Consider the following 26383-nt stretch of genomic DNA (forward strand, 5'->3'; position numbering starts at 1 on the left):
GTCCACGGTCTCTGACCGATTTTTCATTTATTTGTCTGTTTGTTTGTCCACACAGAATATATATGATTTTTTTTTTTTTTTGTATACTGAATCGAGGCTCGTGAAAGAGCTAACATTTATTTCACAAACAAATCAACCAGACAAACAAAACACACAAAAAGAGGGAGCGGAAGACAAGATGGGGAGAGAAGGGGAAGCACACAACCACAACATTTGAGAGCAGGGAGAAGTGTGGGAGGGAGAGGGCTTGGGGGCAGGAGGCGTGGGAGGGGGAGGGAAGGGGGGAGAGGTATAAAACACAAGGGGACCGAAATTAGCGGGGGTAGAAAATATCAAGGTTTTGGATGGGGGAGGATAAGAGATGGTGGTGAACAGCTGTTTTAAAGACCTGGAGGGTGCAGTGGGATTGAAGAGAGTGAGGGAGTTTGTTCCAGAGGCGGGAGAAAAGAGGAATGAAGGAGTGAAGGTGAGCAGAAAGTCTTGATTTTGGCAGTTTAACCATAAGAGGGTTGCAGGCAGATCTTGTGCGACCTGTAGGAATATTTGGGGGACAGAGCCCAAAGAGAGCTGGGGGGGCAAGGCCAGAGAGGAGTCGGTAGAAGACGGAAAGACCACCAACCTGCCTGCGGTGAGTGAGTGAAAGGCCCTCGGAGATAGCTTCATCGCGGGAGATTCCAATGATTCTGAACGCTTTGGTTGTATAAGCTAACAACAGGTTTCAACAACTTTGCAACCGTTGGTCCGATTGACAGGAAATTTTCACCATAGGTGCAACTCACCTGTATAATTTTTTGATAAGTATGACGTCATCGATCACGTGGTTCGGCCGCCATCTTGGAAAAGGCGAAAAACTTTGCACCTCTATATCTCCGAAAGCGCTGAATAGAAAAAATTGAGACATGGCTCATTGTAAAGAACTCTAAATGCGGAATAAAATACGTTAATGATGTCATAGGTGTCTCCATAGGTGCCTCCATTATGACGTCATAATTCGAGAAGTACAAAACTTCACCCGATCAAGATGAAATTTCTTGAGCATAATCTAGGAATAAATTAGTTTAGAGAAAAAAAAATGACGTCATCGGTCACGTGGTTCGGCCGCCATATTTGTTTTAACACAAAAGCCTTAAAAACCACTGAAAATAGATCCTGGCGAGGGTTTGCAATCTCTAATTGCTCTTTCTTGTTCTTTATTTGCATTTTGCAAGTATAATTCTATGCATGACATCAGTCTTGTCACCTCTGTCACCAAAGGTGGACTGAGGTTGTTTTCACCCCTGTCTGTCTATGAGCAGGACATCTCAAAAAGTTATGGACGGATTCGGACGGAACTTGGTGGACAGGTTGGGTGTTTGACACGGACGATTTGATTAGATTTTGGTGAACATCCGAATCCGGCCGGATCAGAGAATGTCTTTTAAATTTTCAAGTGATTCTTCAGTTGGGTAAGTGACAAGAACAAGCTGATTCGATTTTGGTTCAGGTCCAGATCCAGATCCGGCCCATCAGTGGATACAAAACGTAATCTGTTCAGCCTGGCAGAGGTGTGCGCTCTACCGACTGCCGTTCTTGTTACAGGTTGTAGTACCCTATCACACTGAGAATGGCGCTACATGATACACATTTAAATCGAGAGAATTGGGGGTCGTTCCCCCCACAAGTATGAATCGATTTAACCCCCTAAAACCTCCGCGTGCATCAGTTTTTAAACCAATGCATCCATTGGTGGGGGAGCGCATAGAAGTCCAATAAACAAACCAAAACACTTCCTGAATTATAGAATGCGATGATGACGCTGACAGTGATGATAAACATTTAAAGAAAGTTTTCACAAAATCGTATTTAAAATGCGATTTCAAACAAGCACCCAAGATTTTCTCATTCTTCATTAAAAACAAAAATAAACAACAGGTAATGCTAAATAACACTTACCATCAGTTCATCCAACAGATCAAACCAACATGCTCATTCTCCAACGAAAATTCCGACACTCTTCAAGGTAGAGACAAATCTATGTAGGCTGCAAGTACTTCATGTAAAAACTACATGCACAGTATACAAACTACAATTCAAAAGATGAGGCCAACACACACCCTCCCATCCCTATCTGAAAACACACACCTCCCATCCCTATCTGAAAACACACACCTCCCATCCCTATCTGAAAACACACACCTCCCATCCTTATCTCAAAACACACACCTCCCATCCCTATCTGAAAACACACACCCTTCCATCCATATCTGAAAACACACACCTCCCATCCATATCTGAAAACACACACCCTCCCATCCCGATCTGAAAACACACACCCTTCCATCCCTACCTGAAAACACACACCCTCCCATCCCTATCTGAAAACACACACCCTCCCATCCCTATCTGAAAACACACACCCTCCCATCCCTATCTGAAAACACACACCCTTCCATCCATATCTGAAAACACACACCTCCCATCCATATCTGAAAACACACACCCTCCCATCCCGATCTGAAAACACACACCTCCCATCCCTACCTGAAAACACACCCCCTCACATCTCACCCCAATTCCCCCTAATCCCTCACAGGATTAAGGATTTAATGTTGAAGCCTCAACCCAAATGCAATGACACATTACCCTCATGACGAGGATATTAGGCTCAAGTTAAAACTGCACCTCCCATCCCTATCTACCTGATATAGGGAGTGGGGTTTAACATGTACAATTCATTAAAAAAAATTCAAATATTGTTAATTGTATCAACTTTCATTCATTTAAAAGAGCCAGGTGACACAGAAGTAGCAGGTTCCCCATGGCAGCCCTGACAGCAAGGTATACAAGGTTTTGGTATTTGATGGGAAATTTTCTTTTTTATTAACATCAACGAAAAATACTGTATCGGTGGTTTTTACCTGAGATCAATCATGTGTCCCGATGCCGCCCAAAGCGTCCCTGGCCGCCCAAAGCGTCCCGGTGCCGCCCAAAGCGTCCCGGTGCCGCCCAAAGCATCCCGGTGCCGCCCAAAGCGTCCCGGTGCCGCCCAAAGCGTCCCGATGACGCCCAAAGCGTCCCTGGTCGCCCAAAGCGTCCCTGTGCCGCCCAAAGCGTCCCGATGCCGCCCAAAGCGTCCCTGGCCGCCCAAAGCGTCCCGGTGCCGCCCAAAGCGTCCCGGTGCCGCCCAAAGCGTCCCTGTGCCGCCCAAAGCGTCCCGATGCCGCCCAAAGCGTCCCGATGCCGCCCAAAGCGTCCCGATGCCGCCCAAAGCGTCCCGATGCCGCCCAAAGCGTCCCTGGTCGCCCAAAGCGTCCCGGTGCCGCCCAAAGCGTCCCTGGTCGCCCAAAGCGTCCCTGTGCCGCCCAAAGCGTCCCGATGCCGCCCAAAGCGTCCCTGGTCGCCCAAAGCGTCCCTGTGCCGCCCAAAGCGTCCCGATGCCGCCCAAAGCGTCCCGGTGCCGCCCAAAGCGTCCCTGGTCGCCCAAAGCGTCCCTGTGCCGCCCAAAGCGTCCCGATGACGCCCAAAGCGTCCCTGGTCGCCCAAAGCGTCCCTGTGCCGCCCAAAGCGTCCCGATGCCGCCCAAAGCGTCCCTGGCCGCCCAAAGCGTCCCGGTGCCGCCCAAAGCGTCCCGGTGCCGCCCAAAGCGTCCCGGTGCCGCCCAAAGCGTCCCGGTGCCGCCCAAAGCGTCCCGATGCCGCCCAAAGCGTCCCGATGCCGCCCAAAGCCGCCCAAAGCGTCCCGATGCCGCCCAAAGCGTCCCGATGCCGCCCAAAGCGTCCCTGGTCGCCCAAAGCGTCCCGGTGCCGCCCAAAGCGTCCCGGTGCCGCCCAAAGCGTCCCTGTGCCGCCCAAAGCGTCCCGATGCCGCCCAAAGCGTCCCGATGCCGCCCAAAGCCGCCCAAAGCGTCCCGATGCCGCCCAAAGCGTCCCGATGCCGCCCAAAGCGTCCCTGGTCGCCCAAAGCGTCCCTGGCCGGCCAAAGCGGCCCGAGGTCGCCCAAAGCGTCCTGAGGTCGTCCAAAGCGTCCCGAGGTCGTCCAGAGCGTCCCGAGGCCGTCCAAAGCGCCTCGAGGCCGTCCAAAGCGCCCCGAGGTCGCCCAAAGCGTCCCGAGGTCGCCCAAAGCATCCCGAGGTCGCCCAAAGCATCCCGAGGTCGCCCAAAGCGTCCCGATGCCGCCCAAAGCGTCCCGATGCCGCCCAAAGCGTCCCGTGGTCGCCCAAAGCGTCCCCAGGTCACGCAAAGCGTCCCCAGGTCACGCAATGCTTCCCCAGGTAACACAGGTACACAAACGATGTCGAATGGTCATTTGCTTTGGCAGTTCATGTCTAAATAGAACTGGTCTTGTAGTGGGTGGTTGCACAGATATAATTTTCGGGGAAAAACAACACTCAAGTTCATCGTTGCCCATTAAGTGGTACCCTCGCTGTTATTACATTGTTCTGTGATAAAGGTGTACAAAATCCTCGTGCATACAAAACAATAAAAAACATCTTCAAAATTTGCAAATACATAGCAGACAGTTCAGGTCCAACACTTGTGGAACACGTGAGTGACGTAAGCGGTATGTAAAGATCATCAGGGCGTAAGGCACCCAATTTGAAACAAACAGCGCAAGGGGTCAACTGGCAGCACCAGCAACCATGGCCGGTTTGGTTCCGGAGCCTCCTCTTGCTCTCGACATCGACTGTTGGACCAACGAGCGTTTATCAGGAGGTTCAAGTGATGACAACACATCTTGCTGTTGATCTCACACCTCGACGTCACTCTCTCTGTCAATGTCATGATCACCATCGTAAAATTCATTTGAAGGCTCTATCCTGGAAATGCCAGAGGAGAAATTAAAAAAAACAAAAAACAAACGAGGGATAAACAATGTCATGCAAATCACGTCACGTGAATAGATCCGTACTTTGAGATGAAGTCGTCGGTCCCAGGCTTGGCATCCGGGTTTCCTTCGTCTCGGCGCTCGTAGCTGAGTAAATCGCTCGGAACATCATGGATCTGCACGCTGGGTGCGTGGTTCAGCATTTTGAGGTTCTCAAACACAGTTTGTCGGATCTGTTCCAGGTACTAGACAACAAAATTAAATGATTGATTACATGTATCCTGGGGCGTAAACTGCTAAGTGATGGGATATTTGTTTCCCAATGTGAATGTCATTACTCCAAGGCACTTTAGTTCAAAGTCCAAGGAATGATTTTCCAATTTCGAATAATGGTAATAATCAATAATTGCTGATCAATAGTCAATAACTACCGGATGTGGGAAAGAAACGGGATGAATCGAGATCAAGTCGTGTACGTTTTGCATGACTGCTTGCCTGTTTTGAGTTCTGGTTCTCAATACGTGTACTGATGTCTGGGTGAAGGCTAAAATCAGGGGAGAAGTACTCAAGATATTCTGGGAGAAAAAGGCAGGGAGTGGGGCAAAATAGATGATATTGGGGAGCCGACCACCTTAAAGGGGAAGAAAACCTTTATTGGACTTATCTGCTTACCATTGTATGGAAGTTCATCACTGATCTGTTCATCGACCACCATAGACGTCTCATAAGTCCTGACAGATCAAACAAAAGAGGATTCCAGGAAGGTTTCATCATCAGTGCTATCATCGTTAGCCATGAAACGTACATGCTTAGTAAGTAGGACAGCGATCGCACCAACAGCGAGCCACGTTCTTCACCGTGTAACCTCCTCCTCCAAGGACCAATAGCGGCATGTTGAAAGACTTCACAAAGGACACGCAGTCTCTGCAAGGTACATACCCATCCGGTCTTTTGTGCCATTTTGGATTGGGTGAAACAAGAAGAGGCATTAGGCACATTATTTTATCACAAAAGTCTGGGAATTAAAATAGAGGCCGAGACAGAGACAGGTTAACTAAACTAACTGAACACACAACCAGCTACAAAACTTGGGAACACTGCAACATTATTGCCGACGAGAGGGCATGGACAAACTAGACATCGCGATGCGACCGAAATGCCTACGCCACATTATTCCATCATTATACACAGTCGTGGCCAAAAATATCGGCACTCTTGCACTTTTTTCAAATAACTCACAATTTTCTCTAAAAATAAGTTGAAATTGACGAAAATATTTGGTCTCCACAATTCTTTATTTCACTGTTATTACAGAACCTTTGTTTTTGATTCAGAACTTGATACATCCTTTTAAATCAGAAAATAAAAAAAATGGCATTGACAAAATTATTGACACCCTCGATTTAATATTTGGTAGCACAGATTTTGGACAAAATAACTGTAGTCAAGCACTTCCTATAGCCATGAATGAGCTTCCTACACCTCTCTACTGGCAGTTTGACCCACTCTTCTTCTGCAAACTGCTCCAGTTCTCCCAGATTTGAAGGGTGCCTTCTCCGAACTGCTGTTTTCAGATCTCCCCACAGGTGTTCAATGGGATTTAGATCTGGACTCATTGCTGGCGACTTCAGAGCAGTCTACAGTTTTGTCTTGAACCATTCCTGGGTGCTTTTTGAAGTGTGTTTGGGGTCAATGTCCTGCTGCAAGACCCATGACCTTCGACGGAGACCCAGCTTTCTGACACTGGGTTGAACATTGCGCTCCAAAATTCCTTGGTAATCTCCTGATTTCATGATGCCATGCACACATTCAAGGCACCCACTGCCAGAGGCAGCACAGCAACCCCAAAACATCACTGAACCTCCTCCATGTTTGACTGTAGGGAAGGTGTTCTTTTCTTTGAAGGCTACATTTTGTTTTCTGTAAACATAGAGATGATGTGCTTTACCAAAAAGCTCTAATTTGGTGTCGTCTGTCCACAGGACATTCTCCCAGAAGGATTTTGGCTTGTTCATGTGTGTTTTGGAAAACTCCAGTCGAGCTTTCTCAGCAGTGGGGTCCTCCTGGGTCTCCTACCGAAGAACGCCCTTTCATCGAGGTGACAACGGATGGTGCGAGTTGAAACTGTCGTACCTTGTGTCTGAAGGTCAGCCTGAATCTGTTTCGCAGTTGATCGAGGTGCTTTCTCCACCATTCGAACAATCCTTCGATGCAATCTTCGATCAAGCTTTCTCTTGCGGCCACGTCCAGGGAGGTTGGCTACAGTGCCATGGGCCTTAAACCTCCTGACAACATTGCGTACGGTGGACAAAGGAACATCAAGGTCTCTGGAGATGGACTTGTAGCCTTGAGGTTGTCCATGCTTGGCTACAATCTTGTGTCTGACCTCCTCAGACAATTCTCTGGTTTTCTTTCTTCTCTCCATGCTCATTGTGGTACACAGTGACACAAAACAGCAGAATGACTCCTTTTCTCCATTCAAACTGGTTGAATGAGTGATTTTTTATATTGCAGGCACCTGCAACTCAGCACAGGTGAGTTCAATTCCAAAGAAAAGGAGAATCACCTGCTTGAAATCTAATTATTTCTAAGAACTTCGAAAAGGTACCAATAATATTGTCTGGGCCATTTTAGGATTTCTGTGTGGAATAAGCTAAGATTTAGTAATTTTTTCAGCTTTTTATGTTTTGTTCCACTGCAAACTAAAGAAATACATATGTGGATACAAAAATATTTTTTCATTTCAACAATTTTCTGGAAGAAATGGTGCATTATTTGAAACTAGAATAATGTGACTGTGTTGCCAATATGCCTCCGCATAGTCCCACAACAGGTAGATGCCATCACTCTGCATATGTATGGGTAGGGGATCACGTTTGTGAAGCTTTGTGTTGATCGGATAAGGTTCGTTTTTCTATACAGGATGGCTGCCAAACCACGTGACCTATGACATCATCATTTTCAAACTATATGCAACAATGCTGTTAGATGATATTTGTAAAATTTCGCATCGATAGGGTGAGCGGTTTCAGAGACATAATTATTTAATATTTTCCTTCCATCCAATATGGCTGCCAAACCATGTGACCTATGAGGTCATAAATGTAATATTTCAACACAAATGGGTCATAGATCATGTGCATGCAATTACAGATTTTTAGGATACGGAATTCAATTAAAACATATTTGGCTGTTATGCCACTTCACCTATGATGTCATCATCATGCTTTTGTTCCCCATTGGGAGTACTTGACAATGTGCCAAGTTTCAAATTTTTCCATTCAGCGGTTTCTGAGAAATATGTTTTTCATTATTTGCTTTTAATCCAAGATGGCCACCATACCACGTGACCTATGGCGTCACAATTATCATAAACAGATTCTGCATGGGTGTCACTCCTACCCTGAAAGTTTTGTGTCCATCGGACATGTGGTTGCTGACAAAAAAGAGGTTTAGCCCGTACGGACGGACGGACGACCCGAAAACACAATGCCTCCGGCCACTTCGTCAGTGGACGCATAAAAAAAGAGGGGTATACACAGCTACGAATCATCAACGCGGTCACACCGAGGAACCACCTGAGATCCAGGTAGACAACTCACCCATGGCCCTTTATGCTGAGATTGAAACAGCCAAGACGGTCACAACCCAGTGAGTCAGCCCCGCACTGGTAGGGCACACAGTGGGCGACACATAACTTAACAAAGTTGGTAAAACGTTTACAATGGAAAACGCACAAAAATCATGTTAAAACGATACACAAATATTACAACATGTTTCACATCATCAAGATGTCAACAATGGTCATCCAAGATGCATTTGTTACCCCTTTAAGGGCCAAGGGACACGTACAATATAGTTCGCGCTATACCTGTAGGACGATGCAGGTCGGCTGGAAGAAATCCATAACTTGCCTTATGATTGGTTGGAACAGTTGTCGGTAATCTGTGAAAAGAGATAACAATGTAAGGCCTTGGAAGGATAACCAGGCATAATCAGGACACACACAGGGACGGACGGGCACACACGCACACAGTGTTATTGGGTCCTTCCTATAAACGGCCGAGTAAATGAAAGACGAGGCCCAGGGCCCATCACAGGTGGCGTTACAGCCATGTTCATGATGCAATGAAATAGTGGATCATGGTTCTTCATTTCCCAAATGTGATCGTGAGCTCACAATGGTGGACATATTTAGTCGTCACACCAAACCGCTTCATCCATTTGTCAGATCCACAAGGATGTCCGAGACGTCATCAACAAGCTTCCATGAGGTCCTGATTGGGTTGTGAGGTTTATTTATAACTAGCAAAGGTACCAGACATTGCCAGGTAACACAGAGTCACTTCAATAACGTGAATATGAAGAGAGGGGGAGGGGAGAGAAAGATAGGATGGATGGAAGGGGAGGGGAGGGGAGAGCAAACGGGTGGAGGAGAGAGAGGGGGGTAGTGGGAGACAGGGGAGGAGGGGAAAGACGGGAAGGGCGGAGGGTGAGAGAGTGGAGGGACAAAGGAGGAGGAGGGGAGTGAATCCTCACCACATGTTGCTATACTGTACACTCCGGGAGGAAGCGGATGCGAAGAGGATGTGGGAGCGAGGGAAAGAGAGAGGGAGTGCAAGGAGGAGGAGGGATGGGAGAGCAGGGAGGAGGGGTGGGAGAGAGTACAGGAGAAGTGGGAGAGGAGGGAAAAGGGGTGGGAGAGGGGGGAGGAGGGCTGGGAGAAGAGGGAGGAGGGCTGGGAGAAGAGGGAGGAGGGCTGGGAGAAGAGGGAGGAGAGGTGGGAGAAGAGTGAGGAGAGGTGGGAGAAGAGGGAGGAGAGGTGGGAGAGGAGGGAAAAGGGGTAGGAGAGGGGGGAGGAGGGCTGGGAGATGAGGAAGGAGGAGTGGGAGGAGTGGGAGAAGAGGAAGAAGAGGAAGGAGGAGTGGGAGAAGAGGAAGGAGGAGTGGGAGAAGAGGAAGGAGTGGTGGGAGAAGAGGGAGGAGAGGTGGGAGAAGAGGGCAGAGCAGTGGGAGAGGAGGGAACAGGGGTGGGAGAAGAGGGAGGAGGGGTGGGATGAGTGGGAGAAGAGGGAAGAGGAGGAGTGGGAGAAGAGGAGGGAAAAGGGGTGGGAGAAGAGGAGGGAAAAGGGGTGGGAGAAGAGGGAGGAGGGGTGGGAGAAAAGGGAGGAGTTGGAGAAGAGGAAGGAGGAGTGGGAGAGGAGGGGTGAGAGGAGGGGGAGGGAAGAGTGAGGAGGGGATAGAGGAGGGGTTGAAAATCCGGCAGATGCGACGTCTAGTTTAACGTCCATCTGAGGGACTGCACACACACACACTGATGAATCACCTTGCCTGTGAAACACCGGGATGAGCTTATAGCTGGGTCGAGATTCGAACCCAGGCTAGACGGCTTTGAGGAAAGTGTCCATGCCTTTCGGACATTGTGCTTGCCCTGTTGCTTTAATTCTCCAATTTATTTTGCCTTCTAATTTCTAATTCCTGGGATGTCCCCACAGAGAAGTGAGCCACCTTGTCACCATGGAAGCCAAGTGGCGTTAGCACTCGACGATAGTAGTTTTTTTTTTTGACATGTATATATTTTTATAGGTATATTAATATTGTTGTGGATCTCCCGAAGCCCGTTCCCGTTACAAAGGGGGGATTAAACCCCTTTTTCCCCCTGGGTCTTCGGGTCCGCGAGGCCAAATCGCCACTTCCGGAGCAAACGTGAAAAAGGGTATCGGGTCAACGTCGCACGTACCTTTAACCCACGCTGCCACGAAAGCGGGGACTGAACCTCGCACAAGCCATGCTTAATCGAGTATGCCAAGCGGTATGCGTATCACGTGACTCGTGCCGTTACTTTTATGGAACCCGATTCGAGCGGTTCTAGCCATACCATGCGAAGCCAATTGATGGAAGGGACGAGAACGGTCAAATCAGAGGAATAACACGATTTATTATTATTTACAATGATCAGGATGAAGGAAAGGGGACACAGAGCAGAAGCTTAATCAATCTTAACTTATCCCCAGACACAGGGCCCACTCACGCACACGGGGAGAAGAAGAGAAGAAGTTCGCGCGCCAAACGCGCTTTGCCGTTGGTCGCTCCGGGGCAGCTCGCCCGGCGTGGCTCTCGGATGTTCACGGCACGTATACAGGCAGGAGGAGATCGCGAGTCTGTGGCCCGGCATGGGTCGTCCTCTCGAGCGCGCGATTAATACAGTGCAGAACACAGGGCACGGGGAAAGTTCGTGTACAATCTCGATCACCGCAATTCAATGCACTCGTTCTGCGGCGCGTTCTCAAGCTCAACTCAACTTACTCTCACATGGAACTGAGGTCTCTTGTCTCACAGGGAACTGTAACTCAGAACTTGAACTCACGATACTCTCCGGCTCTGACTGACGTGCACACGACTCTGACTCAGAACTCTTCTCTTACTCAACTCATCTATCTAAGGTGGGGGGACTCTGAGCAGGGTTATATGGCTCCACCCCGACATTACCTGAATGTTCTAGGCTCCGCCTCCCGTTGCCGTGGTTAGCCACTCCCCTCGAGCCCTGATTGGAAGCTCTTTGCTTACCGGCCACTCCTCCTGCAGCTCCTTCCTTCGGCCTCGGTAGACTTGTTCAGGCCTGCCACGTGGCATTTCAGCGCCAAAAGAACACCTAAGCTCACTGGCCTACTCAACGCAAAACTAAACACAGGAAAGGACTACGCTTACATTCACTAAGAAATAAATGAACTATCGCGAGGCTTCATGTTGTGGTGCATCTACCTACGAGGGGGAATTAACCTTTATTCAAAAAGCACAACAATATAATGAAAGCAGATCACACAAAAAGGGGGAAAATATATGTTTTAGAAGGCGAGGCACTGCACGACGCATGACACCACGGACCCCAACGCAGGAGGGAGGTTTGAATAATAATAATAATTATCTGAAGTGGATAGTTTCTCGGTAATGTTTTCCGAGTTTAATTAAAATAGTACACCCGCTCACTACGGAAGCAGCAGGAAGGGTCATTCCTCTTTGGGGTATAAAGATTACAGACGATCTATGGTCAGGTCTCAAGAACATTGGGTGTGTGTTCATTTACCAAGTTTCTTGTGGAGAGAAGTGGTTTAAGCATTCGAGCAAGCACTCCATTCAAAACCGTTAAGGAACGGCTGGCTTGGCAAGCGCTAGCTCGCTGCTTGGTAAATGAGCACAACCTGGGCTTCCTCCCTTTCAGTTTCGTGTTAAACAGCAGGAGCGAGTTTCAAAAGTTAGCCTCGAAAAACGCCACATTAGCGGCAGGGTTATGTTAGGAACCCAACCCTTGTGGGGGTACATAGAGTACCGTAGATCTTCGCTCAGTTTTGTCAGTAAAACTTACTTCACGGATGTCGGGATTCCTCCAAATTTCTTTGTTTAATGTTATGAACAGCATTAGCGACCGTTTGAAAAATCTAATCATATGTGTTTGTGGTTTATAATATTTTTACCTCTGGTAGAGGCCGTTGGGCCTTTGCTCCCACGGAAACGCCACGATGAGCTATTTATAAATGTTGACTCGGTTTGTTCAAGGTGGAAAAACCCCTTGGGGAGGTTGGATATAATTGGTATTAATGAATGAATGAATGAATGAATGATCGTTTTAAGGCCATTTTCCCCCCTAGGGTTAGCCTTGCGGGCCCCATGACAATCATGGTTCCCTGTTTGAGGCAATGTTTTTATGGCCGGATGCCCTTCCTGACGCCAACCCTTGGTCACGCTCTTACGATGCGCAGGGATACGGTGTACCTATTCTAAATCGGGGTACACACTGTGATCATTCATCCCAGCAAGCTGGTATTCAATTTTCCGACCTCGGAAGGATGACAGGCTGAGTCAACCCCCCTGGTGTTAATTCAGCGATCGACCGGGATTCGAACCCAGGATCCTAGGATCCCAAGCCGGCACCCTAACCGCTAAGCCAACACCAGGCAACACCGGCACCCAACACCAGGTATTAATATTGTTTTGAAATAACATTAATATTATGTTATTATCGTTAGTTTTGTTATTCGAAGCGGCCTTGGAAAAACGGCACAATAAAGCCAACTCAACATGGATATACAGTCGTGGCCAAAAATATTGGCACCCTTGCACATTTTTCAAATAATGCACCATTTCTTCCAGAAAATTATTTGAATTAAAAAATATTTTTGTATCCACATTTGTATTTCTTTGGTTTGCAGTGAAACAGAACAAAAAAAGCTAAACAAGTTAATAAATCTTAGCTTATTCCACACAGAAATCCTAAAATGGCCCGGACAATATTATTGGCATCTTTTAGAAGTTGTTCGGAACAATTAGATTTTTAGCAGGCGATTCTCCTTTACTTTGGAAATGAACTCACCTGTGGTGAGTTGCAGGTGCCTACAATATAAAAATCACTCATTCAACCAGTTTGAATAGAGAAAAGGAGTCATGCTGCTGTTTTGTGTCACTGTGTGTACCGTAATGAGCATGGAGAAAAAGAAAGCAAACCAGAGAATTGTCTGAGGAGCTCAGACAAAAAATTGTAGCCAAGAATGGACAATCTCAAGGCTACAAGTCCATCTCCAGACCTTGATGTTCCTGTGTCCACCGTACGCAATGTTGACAGGAAGTTTATGGCCCATAACACTGTAGACAATCTCCCTGGACGTGGCCACAAGATAAAACCTGATCGAAGATTGCAGCGAAGGATTGTTCGAATGGTGGAGAAAGCACATCGATCAACTGCCAAACAGATTCAAGCTGACCTTCAGACACAAGTTACGACAGTTTCAACTCGCACCATCCGTCGCCAACTCAATGAAAGGGGATTCTATGGTAGGAGACCCATGAGGACCCCACTGCTGAGAGAGACATAAGAAATCCCAAATGGAGTTCAAAACACACCTGAACAAGCCAAAATCCTTGGGTGGACAGATGAGACCAAATTAGAGATTTTTGGTGAAGCACATCATCTCTATGTTTACAGAAAGCAATATGAAGCCTTCAAAGAAAAGAACACCTTCCCTACAGTAAAACATGGAGGAGGTTCAGTGATGTTTTGGGGTTGCTGTGCTGCCTCTGGCAGTGGGTGCCTTGAATGTGTCCATGGCATCATGAAATCAGGAGATTACCAAGGAATTTTGGAGCGCAATGTTCATCCCAGTGTCAGAAAGCTGGGTCTCCGTCGAAGGTCATGGGTCTTGCAGCAGGATAATGACCCTAAACACACTTCAAAAAGCACCCAGGAATGGTTCAAGACAAAGCGCTGGACTGTTCTGAAGTAGCCAGCAATGAGTCCAGATCTAAATCTCGTTGAACACCTGTGGGGAGATCAGAAAACAGCTGTTGGGAGAAGGCACCCTTCAAATCTGGAACTAGAGCAGTTTGCACAAGAAGAATGGGCCAAACTGCCAGTAGAGAGGTGTAGGAAGTTCATTCATGGCTACAGGAAGCACTTGACTGCAGTTATTTTGTCCAAAGGTTGTGCTACCAAATATTAAGTCGAGGGTGTCAATAATTTTGTCAATGCCATTTCTTTTTATTTTCAGATTTAAAAGGATATATTACATTCTGAACGAAAAACAAAGGTTCTGTTCTGTTTTTTTTTGGTAGCGCAGGGTTCTGTTTTTTTTGTTGTTGTTTTTTTGTATACAAGATCGGGGCTCGTGTAAGAGCAAACATTGATCACAAAAAAAAAAAACCCGGACACATGAAACATACAATAAAGGGAGCGGGAGACAAGATAGGGAGATAGAGGGAAGCACACAAGTACAACAGTAGAGAACAGGGACATGGGGACATCTGTGGGAGGGAGAGGGCTTGGGGGGAGGAGGCATGGGAAGGGGAGGGGGGGGGGGGGGGGAAGGAGGATGGGAGAGGTAATATTAACAGTTATTTGTTAATAATATTATTAATATATTTATATTGATAATTAGTATTATTATTATTAATGATATTATTAATGTTATTAATTATAATGCCATTATTAATATTAACATTATTCATAATATTATTATGAGCAATAATGAGTAATATTATTAATGTAATATTAACAGTGAAATAAAGAATTGTGGAAACCAAATACTTTTGTCAATTTCAACTTCTTTTTAGAGAAAATTGTGAGTAATTTGAAAAAAATGCAAGGGTGCCAATATTTTTGCCCACGACTGTACACCTCAACACACAACCCCATTGACAGCAATGGCGGGGAAAACACGCTCAGGGCAGAAAACCCCCTTGAGTAGGGGGTGGGGGGGGGGGGGCAAATGAATGTGCTACAACCTTCATTGTGTAACCTTTAGTTATTCTGTGAAGTTTGGTTGAGATTGGATACGTAACGACAGAATGTATCGGGGTCAAAAAATAATCAGACAGACGCAAAATGGCATATTTTAGTATGATCGTTTCTCGTAGGTTTGAAGAAGATCTGGGCGGTGTGTTGCCAAAAGCGCAGGGAATAATAACATTTGTTGTATTTTTATGTTGATGTTTTGGCAATCTCATGAGAGCAGAGTTCCTCCATCATGCTTTGAAGAAGAAGGGCTAATGCTTTGTTCACGCCGTTTCTCTGGAAGAAGAAGAATTATCATGGCTGTTTCTCTGTAATGCTTTGAGTTTGAAGAAGAGGACGAATTATCAGAAACAGATCGTTTCTCTGTGATGTTTCCCCGAGTTTGAATAAGAAGTTTCTCGTTGAGTTTGAAATTCATAGCTCGAACCAACATGCCAGAACTCGAAGACGACGTTGATGGACGTTTTTTAAAAATATGTACAGTGCATTCAGAAAGTATTCAGACCCCTTCACGTTTTTCACATTTTGTTATGTACCATGCCTTATGCTGAAATCGTTTAAATTCATTTTTTCCCTCATCAATCTACACTCAATACCCCATAATGACAAAGAGAAAACAGGATTTTAGAAAGTTTTGCAAATTTATTAAAAAGAAAAACTGAAATATCACATCGACATAAGTATTCATACCCTTTGCTATGACACTTGAAATTTAGCTCAGGTGCCTCCCATTTCTCTTGATCATCTTTGAGATGTTTCTACACCTTGATTGGAGTCCACCTGTGGTAAATTCAATCGAATGGACATGATTTGGAAAGGCACACACCTGTCCATATAAGGTCTCACAGCTGACAATGCATATCAGAGCAAAAAGCAAGCCATGAGGTCGAAGGAACTGCCTGCAGAGCTCAGAGACAGGATTGTGTCGAGGAACAGATCTGGGGAAGCCTACAAAAAAATCTCTGCTGCATTGAAGGTTCCCTAGAGCACAGTGGTCTCCATAATTCTTAAATGGAAGAAGTTTGGAACAACCAGGACTCTTCCTAGAGCTGGCCGCCCGGCCAAACTGAGCAATCGGGGGAGAAGGGCCTTGGTAAGAGAGGTGACCAAGAACCCGATGGTCACTCTGGCTGAGCTCCAGAGATCCTGTGTGGAGATGGGAGAAACTTCCAGAAGGACAATCATCACTGCAACACTCCACCGATCTGGGTTTTATGGCAGAGTAGCCAGACGGAAGCCTCTCCTCAGTGAAAGTCATGAAAGCCCACTTGGAGTTTGCAAAAAAGCACCTAAAGGACTCTCAGACTGTGAGAAACAAGATTCTGTGGTCTGATGAAACCAAGATTAAACTGTTTGGCTTCCGTCTGGCCACTCTGCCATAAAGCCCAGATCGGTGGAGTGTTGCAGTGATGGTTGTCCTTCAGGAAGTTTCTCCCATCTCCACACAGGATCTCTGGAGCTTAGCCAGTGACCATCGGGTTCTTGGTCACCTCTCTTACCAAGGCCCTTCGCCGATTGCTCAGTTTGTCCGGGCGGTCAGGTCTAGGAAGAGTCCTGGTTGTTCCAAACTTCTTTCATTTAAGAATTGTGGAGGCCACTGTGCTCTTGAGAACCTTCAATGCAGCAGAGATTTTTTTGTAGGCTTCCCAGATCTGTGCCTCAACACAATCCTGTCTCTGAGCTCTGCAGGCAGTTCCTTCGACCTCATGGCTCGGTTTTAGCTCTGATATGCATTGTCAGCTGTGAGACCTTATATAGACAGGTGTGTGCCTTTCCAAATCATGTCCAATCAATTGAATGTACCACAGGTGGACTCCACTCAAGGTGTAGAGACATCTCAAAGAAGATCAAGAGAAATGGGAGGCACCTGAGCTAAATTTCAAGTGTCACAGCAAAGGGTATGAATACTTATGTCAATGTGATATTTCAGTTTTTTCTTTTTAATAAATTTGCAAAACTTTCTAAAATCCTGTTTTCTCTTTGTCATTATGGGGTATTGAGTGTAGATTGATGAGGGAAAAAATGAATTTAAACGATTTCAGCATAAGGCTGCAACATAACAAAATGTGAAAAAAGTGAAGGGGTCTGAATACTTTCTGAATGCACTGTATCTATTTATGTGGAAGTGATGGGTTGTATAATGAAAGCAGATGGCACAAGAAGGGGGATAATAAAATAGCACGACAAAGGCGAGGCACCGACCGAGGCACCGCATGACGTACGACACTGCAGGACCTAACGCATTCAGGGGGAATAGGAGGTAAAGGGGGGGGAAAGGGGCAGCATTTGTTCATTGATATATGTACTTTTTATTTTTTAAAGGAAGGAAATAAATAAAATAGACTCAATCTGAGGAGGGAGCAGGGGTGTTCCATTACCAAGCACTTGCCACACAGCTTGAGCACTCAAAGTACTCCAACAAACTGTTGAGGTGCCCGGAGTGTCCCACAATGTCCGAATTAGACAAATGAACACTTTTTTAAATCATCACAACTGCTGCTGAGGTCAATTCCACAGTTAAAATTACAGAACTCCAGAAGAAATACGGCACAGCATGCCGCAGCACGGTCAAAAATCACGTTCGAGTTAATCGTACCGCGATGCAACACGTAGACAGTATGGATATAGTGATCGACTTCCTGGTGGGACGTCACAGCTAATTGTGAGGAAGAAGATTTCAACTTTAATTGCAAAATTACTGACTTTATAAATAGGAAAAAGACCATGTCTATTTTGTAGGGTATCAAGGGATAGATTAGTGTCGAGGTGGTCTGAGGGTTCCCCTTCAACACGATGACTGCCAATTTGTATGGTATATTGGTATACACCCCTCCCATTTGCAAGCCAAGTATGTGTGTGTCTATACTGTAGGATATTTTCAAGTTTTACCCTTCTATGAGCAAGCCTGGTGTTGGCTTAGCGGTTAGGGTGCCGGCTTGGGATCCTAGGATCCTGGGTTCGAATCCCGGTCGATCGCTAAATTAACACCAGGGGGGTTGACTCAGCCTGTCATCCTTCCGAGGTCGGCAAATTGAGTACCAGCTTGCTGGGATGAATGATCCCGGTGTGTACCCCGGTTTAGAATAGGTACACCGTATCCCTGCGCATCGTAAGAGGCGACCAAGGGTTGGCGCCAGGAAGGGCATCCGGCCATAAAAACATTGCCTCAAACAGGGAACCATGATTGTCATGGGACCCGCAAGGCTAACCCCCACTCTAGCGGGGAAACCTGGCCTTAAAACTATCATTCATTCATTCATTCACCCTTCTATGAGCAAATACAAGTTCATTTATTATCCTTTGCTGGATTAATTCTCATTTATTATCTATTCTCATGGCTCTTGCCCGTACTCACTCTGATCATCGATTCCATCCCGTAAAGGTACATTAACGGAGTAGTAGCGACCGCTTTCTGCCCCGACCTCATACATGTCACCTGTGAGCGATGTGTACAGGGTTAGCAACCACTGATGAATCATCAACACAAACAGCCACACTCCAAAGAAAATGCCAAACAATAGAATAAAAGGGACATTCAAAAAATCTCGTGTGCATGCTGACTACCATTGTGTTCTGAGGAGGAACCAAGTAATGCTCTAGAAAAGTTAATATAAAGGAGCGCCCTACATCTGGCAAATAAAACACAGTTACTTCTTCATGCAGTTGTATCAATCAAATTGGTGCCCCGACTAATCTTTACCTGATTAGTGATTATACATACCTGCACTAAGTTTGGAGAAAATCCCTTGACTGGTTCACAAGTTAGTTTGGTAACAGAATTTTTCCCCAACGGGATGTCTGACATTTGAACTTTTACTTCTTAAACCCCAAAATCTAATCAGTTAATCTTTACATCATTATACATACCTCACCAAGTTTGCATTAGATCCCTTCAGACGTTAACAAGTTATTGCGGTAACAAAAACCTATCATGGACGGACGGATGGACAGACGAGACGGACAGCCAGACGGACAACCTGAAAACATAATGGCTTCGGCGACTTTGTCAACAGAGGCATAAAAACATGACATCAGTGCCATTTTAAGTTCGGGTCAATTTCATTTTGCGCATGCATTTTGAATTGCTCAAGGGGTTAAAGACCCAGAATTCAGCTTGCGAACCAGCATTTTTGGATTAATCATGTTCAAATTAGTTTAAGAAGCTTCGATCCAAACTTTTAACACAAAATGCCACTGAAAGTTTATGTAGTCTTCTTTTTGCAAAATAAGACTTCTATTATAACACAATATTGATTACAGGGTGTCGTACTATTTACCCCGCACATGCCAGGCAAAAACATGGGGTTAAGCAATTGATTAATGTCCGTCCGTCTGTCATATCAGTTTATGATCGAGGAACATCGCATTGAAATTGAATGTTATACAGTCGTGGCCAAAAATGTTGGCACCCTTGCACTTTTTAAAAAAAACTCACAATTTTCTCCAAAAATAATGTTACGTTTGGAGGGCGTAGACAGTGATTACCTTAGTCCAGGTAGAATTGCATTGGTAGTGTGCTCCGACTGTCGTGAAGAAGAAGAAACCACATGTAAAAAGTAGGAAATTTGTTTCGACCGGATGTCGTGTAAGCTTGTATCTTCTTCCCCATGAGAGGAGTGGGGTTTGTTAATTAGCTAGGGATTATGGGTAATTAATCCCCTGTATGCAATGGCCTCTGTTATTTTTTCCTCTGTTCCTTATGACATGCAGCACACACAAATAGCAAGAAATCGCCATTAACAACACTAAATAAAAACCAACCGGAAACAGGACATTGAGCACTACCGTGGATAACATCGACCTGGTGAGCACAGAGGCACAGAAGGTCCGTGAAGCCACGCCCAGAAGAGCAGTGATTGGTCTGGGATTTGATTGGCAAAAAGGCTGCTAAGATGGGACGCGCTGATAGGAGCGGATGCGGAGACGTCATGAGATGACGTCAGAGCCTTGACTATAAAGGAACGCTCAGCAGACATTTTCTCTTGCGCAAGGGAGATTCATCATGAACAGTCGTGTTCCGAAAATTTGTCTCTTTCTTCTTCTCTCGCTTTCCCTTGTGGCTTTCTCCCTTGTGTTGGGGTGCTCCGTAGCGAGGGACATTCTTAAAGAACGGGGATGTATACGGTGCGCTCGAGCGAGGGACATTCATTTGGGAGCAGCCACGATTTTGTATCTCTCGGTTGCTGGATCCGGTGGTGAACGGTCGTGTTCCGACATCTACATCGTGATCGTGAGGAGGAGGAACTGCGGACCAAGAACTGCGGTTTCCCGTGCAAGGACGATGAAGACGAGTGCGGCTGGGCGAACGAGGGTGCGCGAGGCCTAGTTCGCGCCCACCGCAGTGCAACCTGCGGTTTTGCCGCCAAGGACGCGAGGGGGTTTGACGATTCCTGACGAGGTTCAAGAGCCGATTAGAGCAAAGTGCCACACAAACACATTTATTTTTACAGTTACATTTCCCTTTGTCCGTATTTTAGTCTGTATGTGGGGCCGTCCCGTTTAGGAATCATAGTTTTTATCGTGCATTATTTTGTGACAGGCATTTCCTTCAATAAAGACAGCATTTTTGCACATTTTAATTACGTGTCGGTTTGAGTTGATTTATTGCAGGGTAGAGGACGTCGGGTGGAAGCCGTCCAGGTAAGTTCGTCATCCTCCTTTCCCTCGCGTGTAACGAAGGTCCGCCATTGAATTAAACACCTCGGAGATAAAGCTTGTTTAGTCATCTGTGTCGCCCTGCAGTGTTCACCAGAGGGCAGGCACACAACAATAAGTTGAAATTGACAAAAGTATTTGGTCTCCATAATTCTTTCTTTCACTGTTAATATTACAGAACCTTTGTTTTTGATTCAGAACTTAATATATACTTTTAAATCAGAAAATAAAAATAAATGGCATTGACAAAATTATTGACACCCTCGACTAAATATTTGGTAGCACAGACCTTGAACAAAATAACTTCAGTCATGCGCTTCCTACAGCCATGAATGAGCTTCCTCCACCTCTCCATTGGCAGTTTGGCCCACTCTTCTTGTACAAAATGCTCCAGTTCTCCCGGATTTGAAGGGTGCATTCTCCCAACAGCTGTTTTCAGATCTCGCCACAGGTGTTCAATGTGATTTAGATCTGGACGCATTGCTGGCCACTTCAGAACAGACCAGCGTTTTGTCTTGAACCATTCCTGGGTGCTTTTTGAAGTGTGTTTGGGGTCATTATCCTGCTGCAAGACCCATAACCTTCAACGGAGACCCAGCTTTCTGACACTGGGTTGAACATTGCACTCCAAAGTTCCTTGGTAATCTCCTGATTTCATGATGCCATGCACACATTCAAGGCACCCAGTGCCAAAGGCAGCACAGCAACCCCAAAACCTCACTGAACCTCCTCCATGTTTGACTGTATGGAAGGTGTTCTTTTCTTTGAAGGTTTCATTTTGTTTTCTGTAAACATAGAGATGATGTGCTTTACCAAAAAAGCTCTAATTTGGTCTCATCTGTCCACAGGACAATCTCCCAGAAGGATTTTGACTTGTTCAGGTGTGTTTTGGCAAACTCCAGTCGAGCTTTCTTATATCCTTATATCTCTATATCTCTATATCTCTATATCTCTATATCTCTCTCTCTCTCTCTCTCTCTCTCTCTCTCTCTCTCTCTCTCTCTCTCTCTGCAGTGCGGTCCTCCTGGGTCTCCTACCATTGAACCCCCTTTCATCGAGTTGGTGACTGATGGTGCGAGTTGAAACTGTCGTACCTTTGTGTCTGAAGGTCAGCTTGAATCTGTTTGGCAGTTGATCGAGGTGCTTTCTCCACCATTTGAACAATCCTTCGCTGCAATCTTCGACCAGGTTTACTCTTGCGGCCATGCAAGAGAAATTGAGATTGTCCATGCTTGGCTACAATTTCGTGTCTGACCTCCTCAGACAATTTTCTGGTTTTCTTTCTTTTCTCCATGCTCATTGTGGTACACACAGTGACACAAAACAGCAGAATGACTCCTTTTCTCCATTCAAACTGGTTGAATGAGTGATTTTTATATTGCAGGCACCTGCAACTCAGCACAGGTGAGTTCAATTCCAAAGAAAAGGAGAATCACCTGCTTGAAATCGAATTATTCCTAACAAACTTCTAAAAGGTTCCAATAATATTGTCCGGGCCATTTTAGGATTTCTGTGTGGAATAAGCTTTTAGTAGTATTTAGTAAATTTTTCAGCTTTTTTTGTTTTGTTCTTTATTGTTTTTTTGTGTACAAGATCGAGGATCGTGTAAGAACCAACATTTCAAAAAAAACAAAAAAAAAACGGACACATGAAACATATAATAAAGGGAGCAGGAGACAAGATGAGGAGAGAGAAGGAAGCACACAAGTACAACAGTGGAGAACAGGGACATCAGGAGATCTGTGGGAGAGAGAGGGCTTGGGGGGAGAAGGCATGGGAAAGGGGGTGGGGGGGCTTGGGAGAGGTATAAAACACGTGGACACTGCTCGGACTTCCAGGAGATAAGTTGGTATTTCAAAAAAGTTGTGTTCCACTGCAAACCAAAGAAATACATAGGTGGATACCAAAAGATTTTTTAATTTCAACCATTTTCTGGAAGAAATAGTGCATTATTTGAAAAATGTGCAAAGGTGCCAATATTTTTGGCCACAACAGTATTTTGAACACGAATCATGAATCGGAAGACAAGTTTGCCATTTTAACGTACCTTGGCTCAGAATTTGTCTCGACCGGACATGCTCAAAGAGTGAGATAATATTTTTACTTTGCCTGCCTGACAGTTAAACAAAATAGAAAAATCATTCCAAACAGAAAACTTAGTTTTTAAGCACGTTATAAAGGACACAAACAACAAGCATGAATAATATGTACCATGTTCGATAGGGTGCTGTAACAGACACTGCAGAAAATGGTGGTAAAACCTGGAATTTATTTATTTATTCGCATTTTACAATCTTTATTCTTTTTAAATTTAATTATATATTTTAACACTAGATTGTAGAACATAAATCATCTGTCATAAGACTTCCACGAACCTCCAGTTTTGCAGTGCAGTCCTGAAAATTAAATAAAAGTTCAATGGGGTGGTGTATAAGGGTGCTGTTCAGAAATGCTTCTGGTCTACTTCAATGGCACTAAACTTTCGGATTTTTTTTTTGAACAATCATTTAAATCATTTTTTTTATTAGTGTTTAAAATCAACAAGGATTAGTTATTTGAAATCACACTGCATGGGGTATTGGGGTACCGTGTTCTATGAACTCTTTAGTTTCCTTAAGCAATAAGTAAGTACGCTTGTTGTCAATAAATATTCAGCACCGATAGTTGTACATGGTCATTTGGCTTGAGACATCTACAAGAGCGAAGTGACGAGCGAATGGGCACACAATGCATCACACTATTCCAGACTAGCAAGAACCCCTGTCACCATAAGTCACAAAATGTGACAAAAATATCACGTGTGTGAGTACACTGCCATTACACACATTCCATATCAAATATATTATCGTTTTGTTTCCTTTTCATGGAAAACTGTCCCACAATTCCTGACGTCAGCGATGCCCACCTGCTACGTGCCGATTTTAACACCAGTGTCCAAGCAACTTTGTCGAGTATGACATGCGTATTATAAGATTGCAGCGATAAGATCAGATCAGATGTGCCAGTAATGAGTTACCTGTGCCAGGGAAAAAGTAGTTCCCGTACTTGTGGAAGGATACGGTCATGACACGGTCGGTGAGGTAGAACGCCTCCTGCACACCATCCCCGTGGTGGATATCAATGTCGATGTATAGCACACGTGGGTTGTATCTGAAATAATATCGCTAAGTTAATCATGTGCACAGGCCTCTGGTTTGACGGCAAATCGCTTACTACTAAAAACAGGTCTGTATCGAGTCGGTGTTAGCAGGTGCATCACATGCGATGACGTCATAAAGCCCATGTACACATTTTGTACTGAAGGAAGAAGTGGTAGAATTTATAATAAAAAGACAAAACCAAAAGAAGCAGAAAGGATAAGGGAGAAAGGGAAGGTAAGGGAGTGGGAGAGAAAAAGGAAAGGAGAGGAGGGAAAATGGCACTACTTTGGCATAATCTATATTATAAAAGGAGCCGCGTCTGTCTGTTTGTGTTTGTCGTGTTATAACTTGAGAACGGATTAACGGATTTCAATAAAACCAACTACGGTGGATTCGGTTAACTCCCGGGAATGTTTGTGATCCAAAAATTGTATTTTTTTTTTATGGGTACATGGACACGCGTTCCAAAACTTCAAATGCCAATACGTGACGTTGGTTATCCCTGCATGGAGAGCAGGATCTCCCAGGAATCCTTATTTGTTAACTTGAAATCGGATTTCAATGAAACCACTCCCGGGAAGTAAACACAACCACTTATCCTTCTCCCTACAAATATGTTTTATCCACCACGTTGATTCCAAATCTCCACGAATCTAAATCATACAAATCATACTCGTCTATATATACGTACCCGAGACAATTTATTCAAAAGAAAGAAGAGAAGGTAGGGTGAGAATCTTTTTCATTTTCATCTTCCTCTTTGTGTGTAGTTCAGTTGTATATTACGGGCAATTCAGCATCTAAAAAGGCTGTGATGAATATTCCTTTAACACTCTCCCTATACACGTCCTAATTTTATTTTTCCCCATTTTTCATTTGTCTTTTTTTAACACCAAACATCCCTTTTTTTTTTCTTTTTTTTTTTTTCAATTACGCAAAGATTGGTGTTCCTGTCAGCGAAGCAACGGGTCTTACATGCCAATGAATACACAAGTGGCAGTGTACAACTTTGAAGATGTATTTAAAAAAAAAAAAAAAAAAAAAACACCTTTAGAGGCCATTTTTCCCCGCAAAGCGGGGGTTGGCCTTTTTCGGGCACCGTGGTTGTTGTTGTTGTTTTTGTTGGGCCCCTTTTTGAAGCAATGTTTTACGGCCGGCTGCCCTTCCTGCCGCCAACCCCGTTTGCCGCCTTTTACGACAAACAGGGCATTACCAGTGAACTGGTACTCAATTTGCCGAACTCGGAAGGATGACAGGCTGAGTCAACCCCCCTGGCGTTAATTCAGCGATCGACCGGGATTCGAACCCAGGATCCTAGGATCCTAGGATCCTAAGCTGGCACCCTAACCACTAAACCAACACCAGGCTAACCCTAACCCTAACCATAACCCTAACCCAACACCAGGCCACTAAGCCAACTTTGAAGATGTATGGTGAATATAAAGTTCCCCACATAACACAATCACCTGGTTTGAGAATGCTTCCGTTTGGAATCGCAAAATGAACATTTTAAAGGGGGAACAAAGTGCAAAATCACGTTTTTCACAAGAGGATATTTTGGGGTAAGTATAGATTTTGGGGTAATTATAGCATTATTCAGACATGTTTTTAGATATTAGTGTTTATCCGAAGCTTCATTCAGACATGTTTTTAGATATTAGTGTTTATCTGCAGCTTTGTTCAGACATGTTTTTAGATATTAGTGTTTAACTGAAGCTTTGTTCAGACATGTTTTTAGATATTAGTGTTTAACTGAAGCTTTGTTCAGACATGTTTTTAGATATTAGTGTTTATCCGAAGCTTTATTCAGACATGTTTTTAGATATTAGTGTTTATCTGAAGCTTTGTTCAGACATGTTTTTAGATATTAGTGTTTAACTGAAGCTTTGTTCAGACATGTTTTTAGATATTAGTGTTTAACTGAAGCTTTGTTCAGACATGTTTTTAGATATTAGTGTTTATCCGAAGCTTTATTCAGACATGTTTTTAGATATTAGTGTTTATCTGAAGCTTTGTTCAGACATGTTTTTAGATATTCGTGTTTATCCGAAGCTTTATTCAGACATGTTTTTAGATATTAGTGTTTAACTGAAGCGTTGTTCAGACATGTTTTTAGATATTAGTGTTTATCCGAAGCTTTATTCAGATATGTTTTTAGATATTAGTGTTTAACTGAAGCGTTGTTCAGACATGTTTTTAGATATTAGTGTTTATCCGAAGCTTTATTCAGACATGTTTTTCGATATTAGTGTTTAACTGAAGCTTTGTTCAGACATCTTTTTAGATATTAGTGTTTAACTGAAGGTTTATGCAGACATGTTTTTAGATTTTAGTGTTTAACTGAAGCTTTGTTCAGACATGTTTTTAGATATTAGTGTTTAACTGAAGCTTTGTTCAGACATGTTTTTAGATATTAGTGTTTATCCAAAGCTTTATTCAGACATGTTTTTAGATTTTAGTGTTTATCTGAAGCTTTGTTCAGACATGTTTTTAGGAGTGTTTAT

General features: G+C 44.6%; 1 protein-coding gene across 6 annotated transcripts in view; it reads right to left on the reverse strand.

Moving 5' to 3' along the window:
• Positions 1-1868: 1868 nt before the first annotated feature.
• HDAC3 (histone deacetylase 3) overlaps positions 1869-26383 on the reverse strand; it is a gene marked incomplete at its 5' end in the record, with an annotated part of 72401 nt that continues 47886 nt past the window's right edge. The window contains 10 exon segments of one of the 6 annotated variants that reach the window (XR_013621650.1): positions 1869-3927; positions 4044-4795; positions 4888-5048; positions 5299-5378; positions 5476-5534; positions 5638-5727; positions 8406-8470; positions 8675-8748; positions 18440-18520; positions 23756-23889. Coding sequence is in view for 2 of the 6 variants with exons in the window: in XM_078769237.1 (XP_078625363.1) it covers positions 4726-4795; positions 4888-5048; positions 5299-5378; positions 5476-5534; positions 5638-5727; positions 8406-8470; positions 8675-8748; positions 18440-18520; positions 23756-23889 (814 nt within the window). 6 annotated transcript variants of the gene reach the window in all.

The sequence above is a fragment of the Myxine glutinosa genome, unplaced genomic scaffold (assembly GCF_964187855.1).
Source record: "Myxine glutinosa unplaced genomic scaffold, kmMyxGlut1.1 SCAFFOLD_1758, whole genome shotgun sequence".
Classification (NCBI taxonomy): Eukaryota; Metazoa; Chordata; class Myxini; order Myxiniformes; family Myxinidae; genus Myxine; species Myxine glutinosa.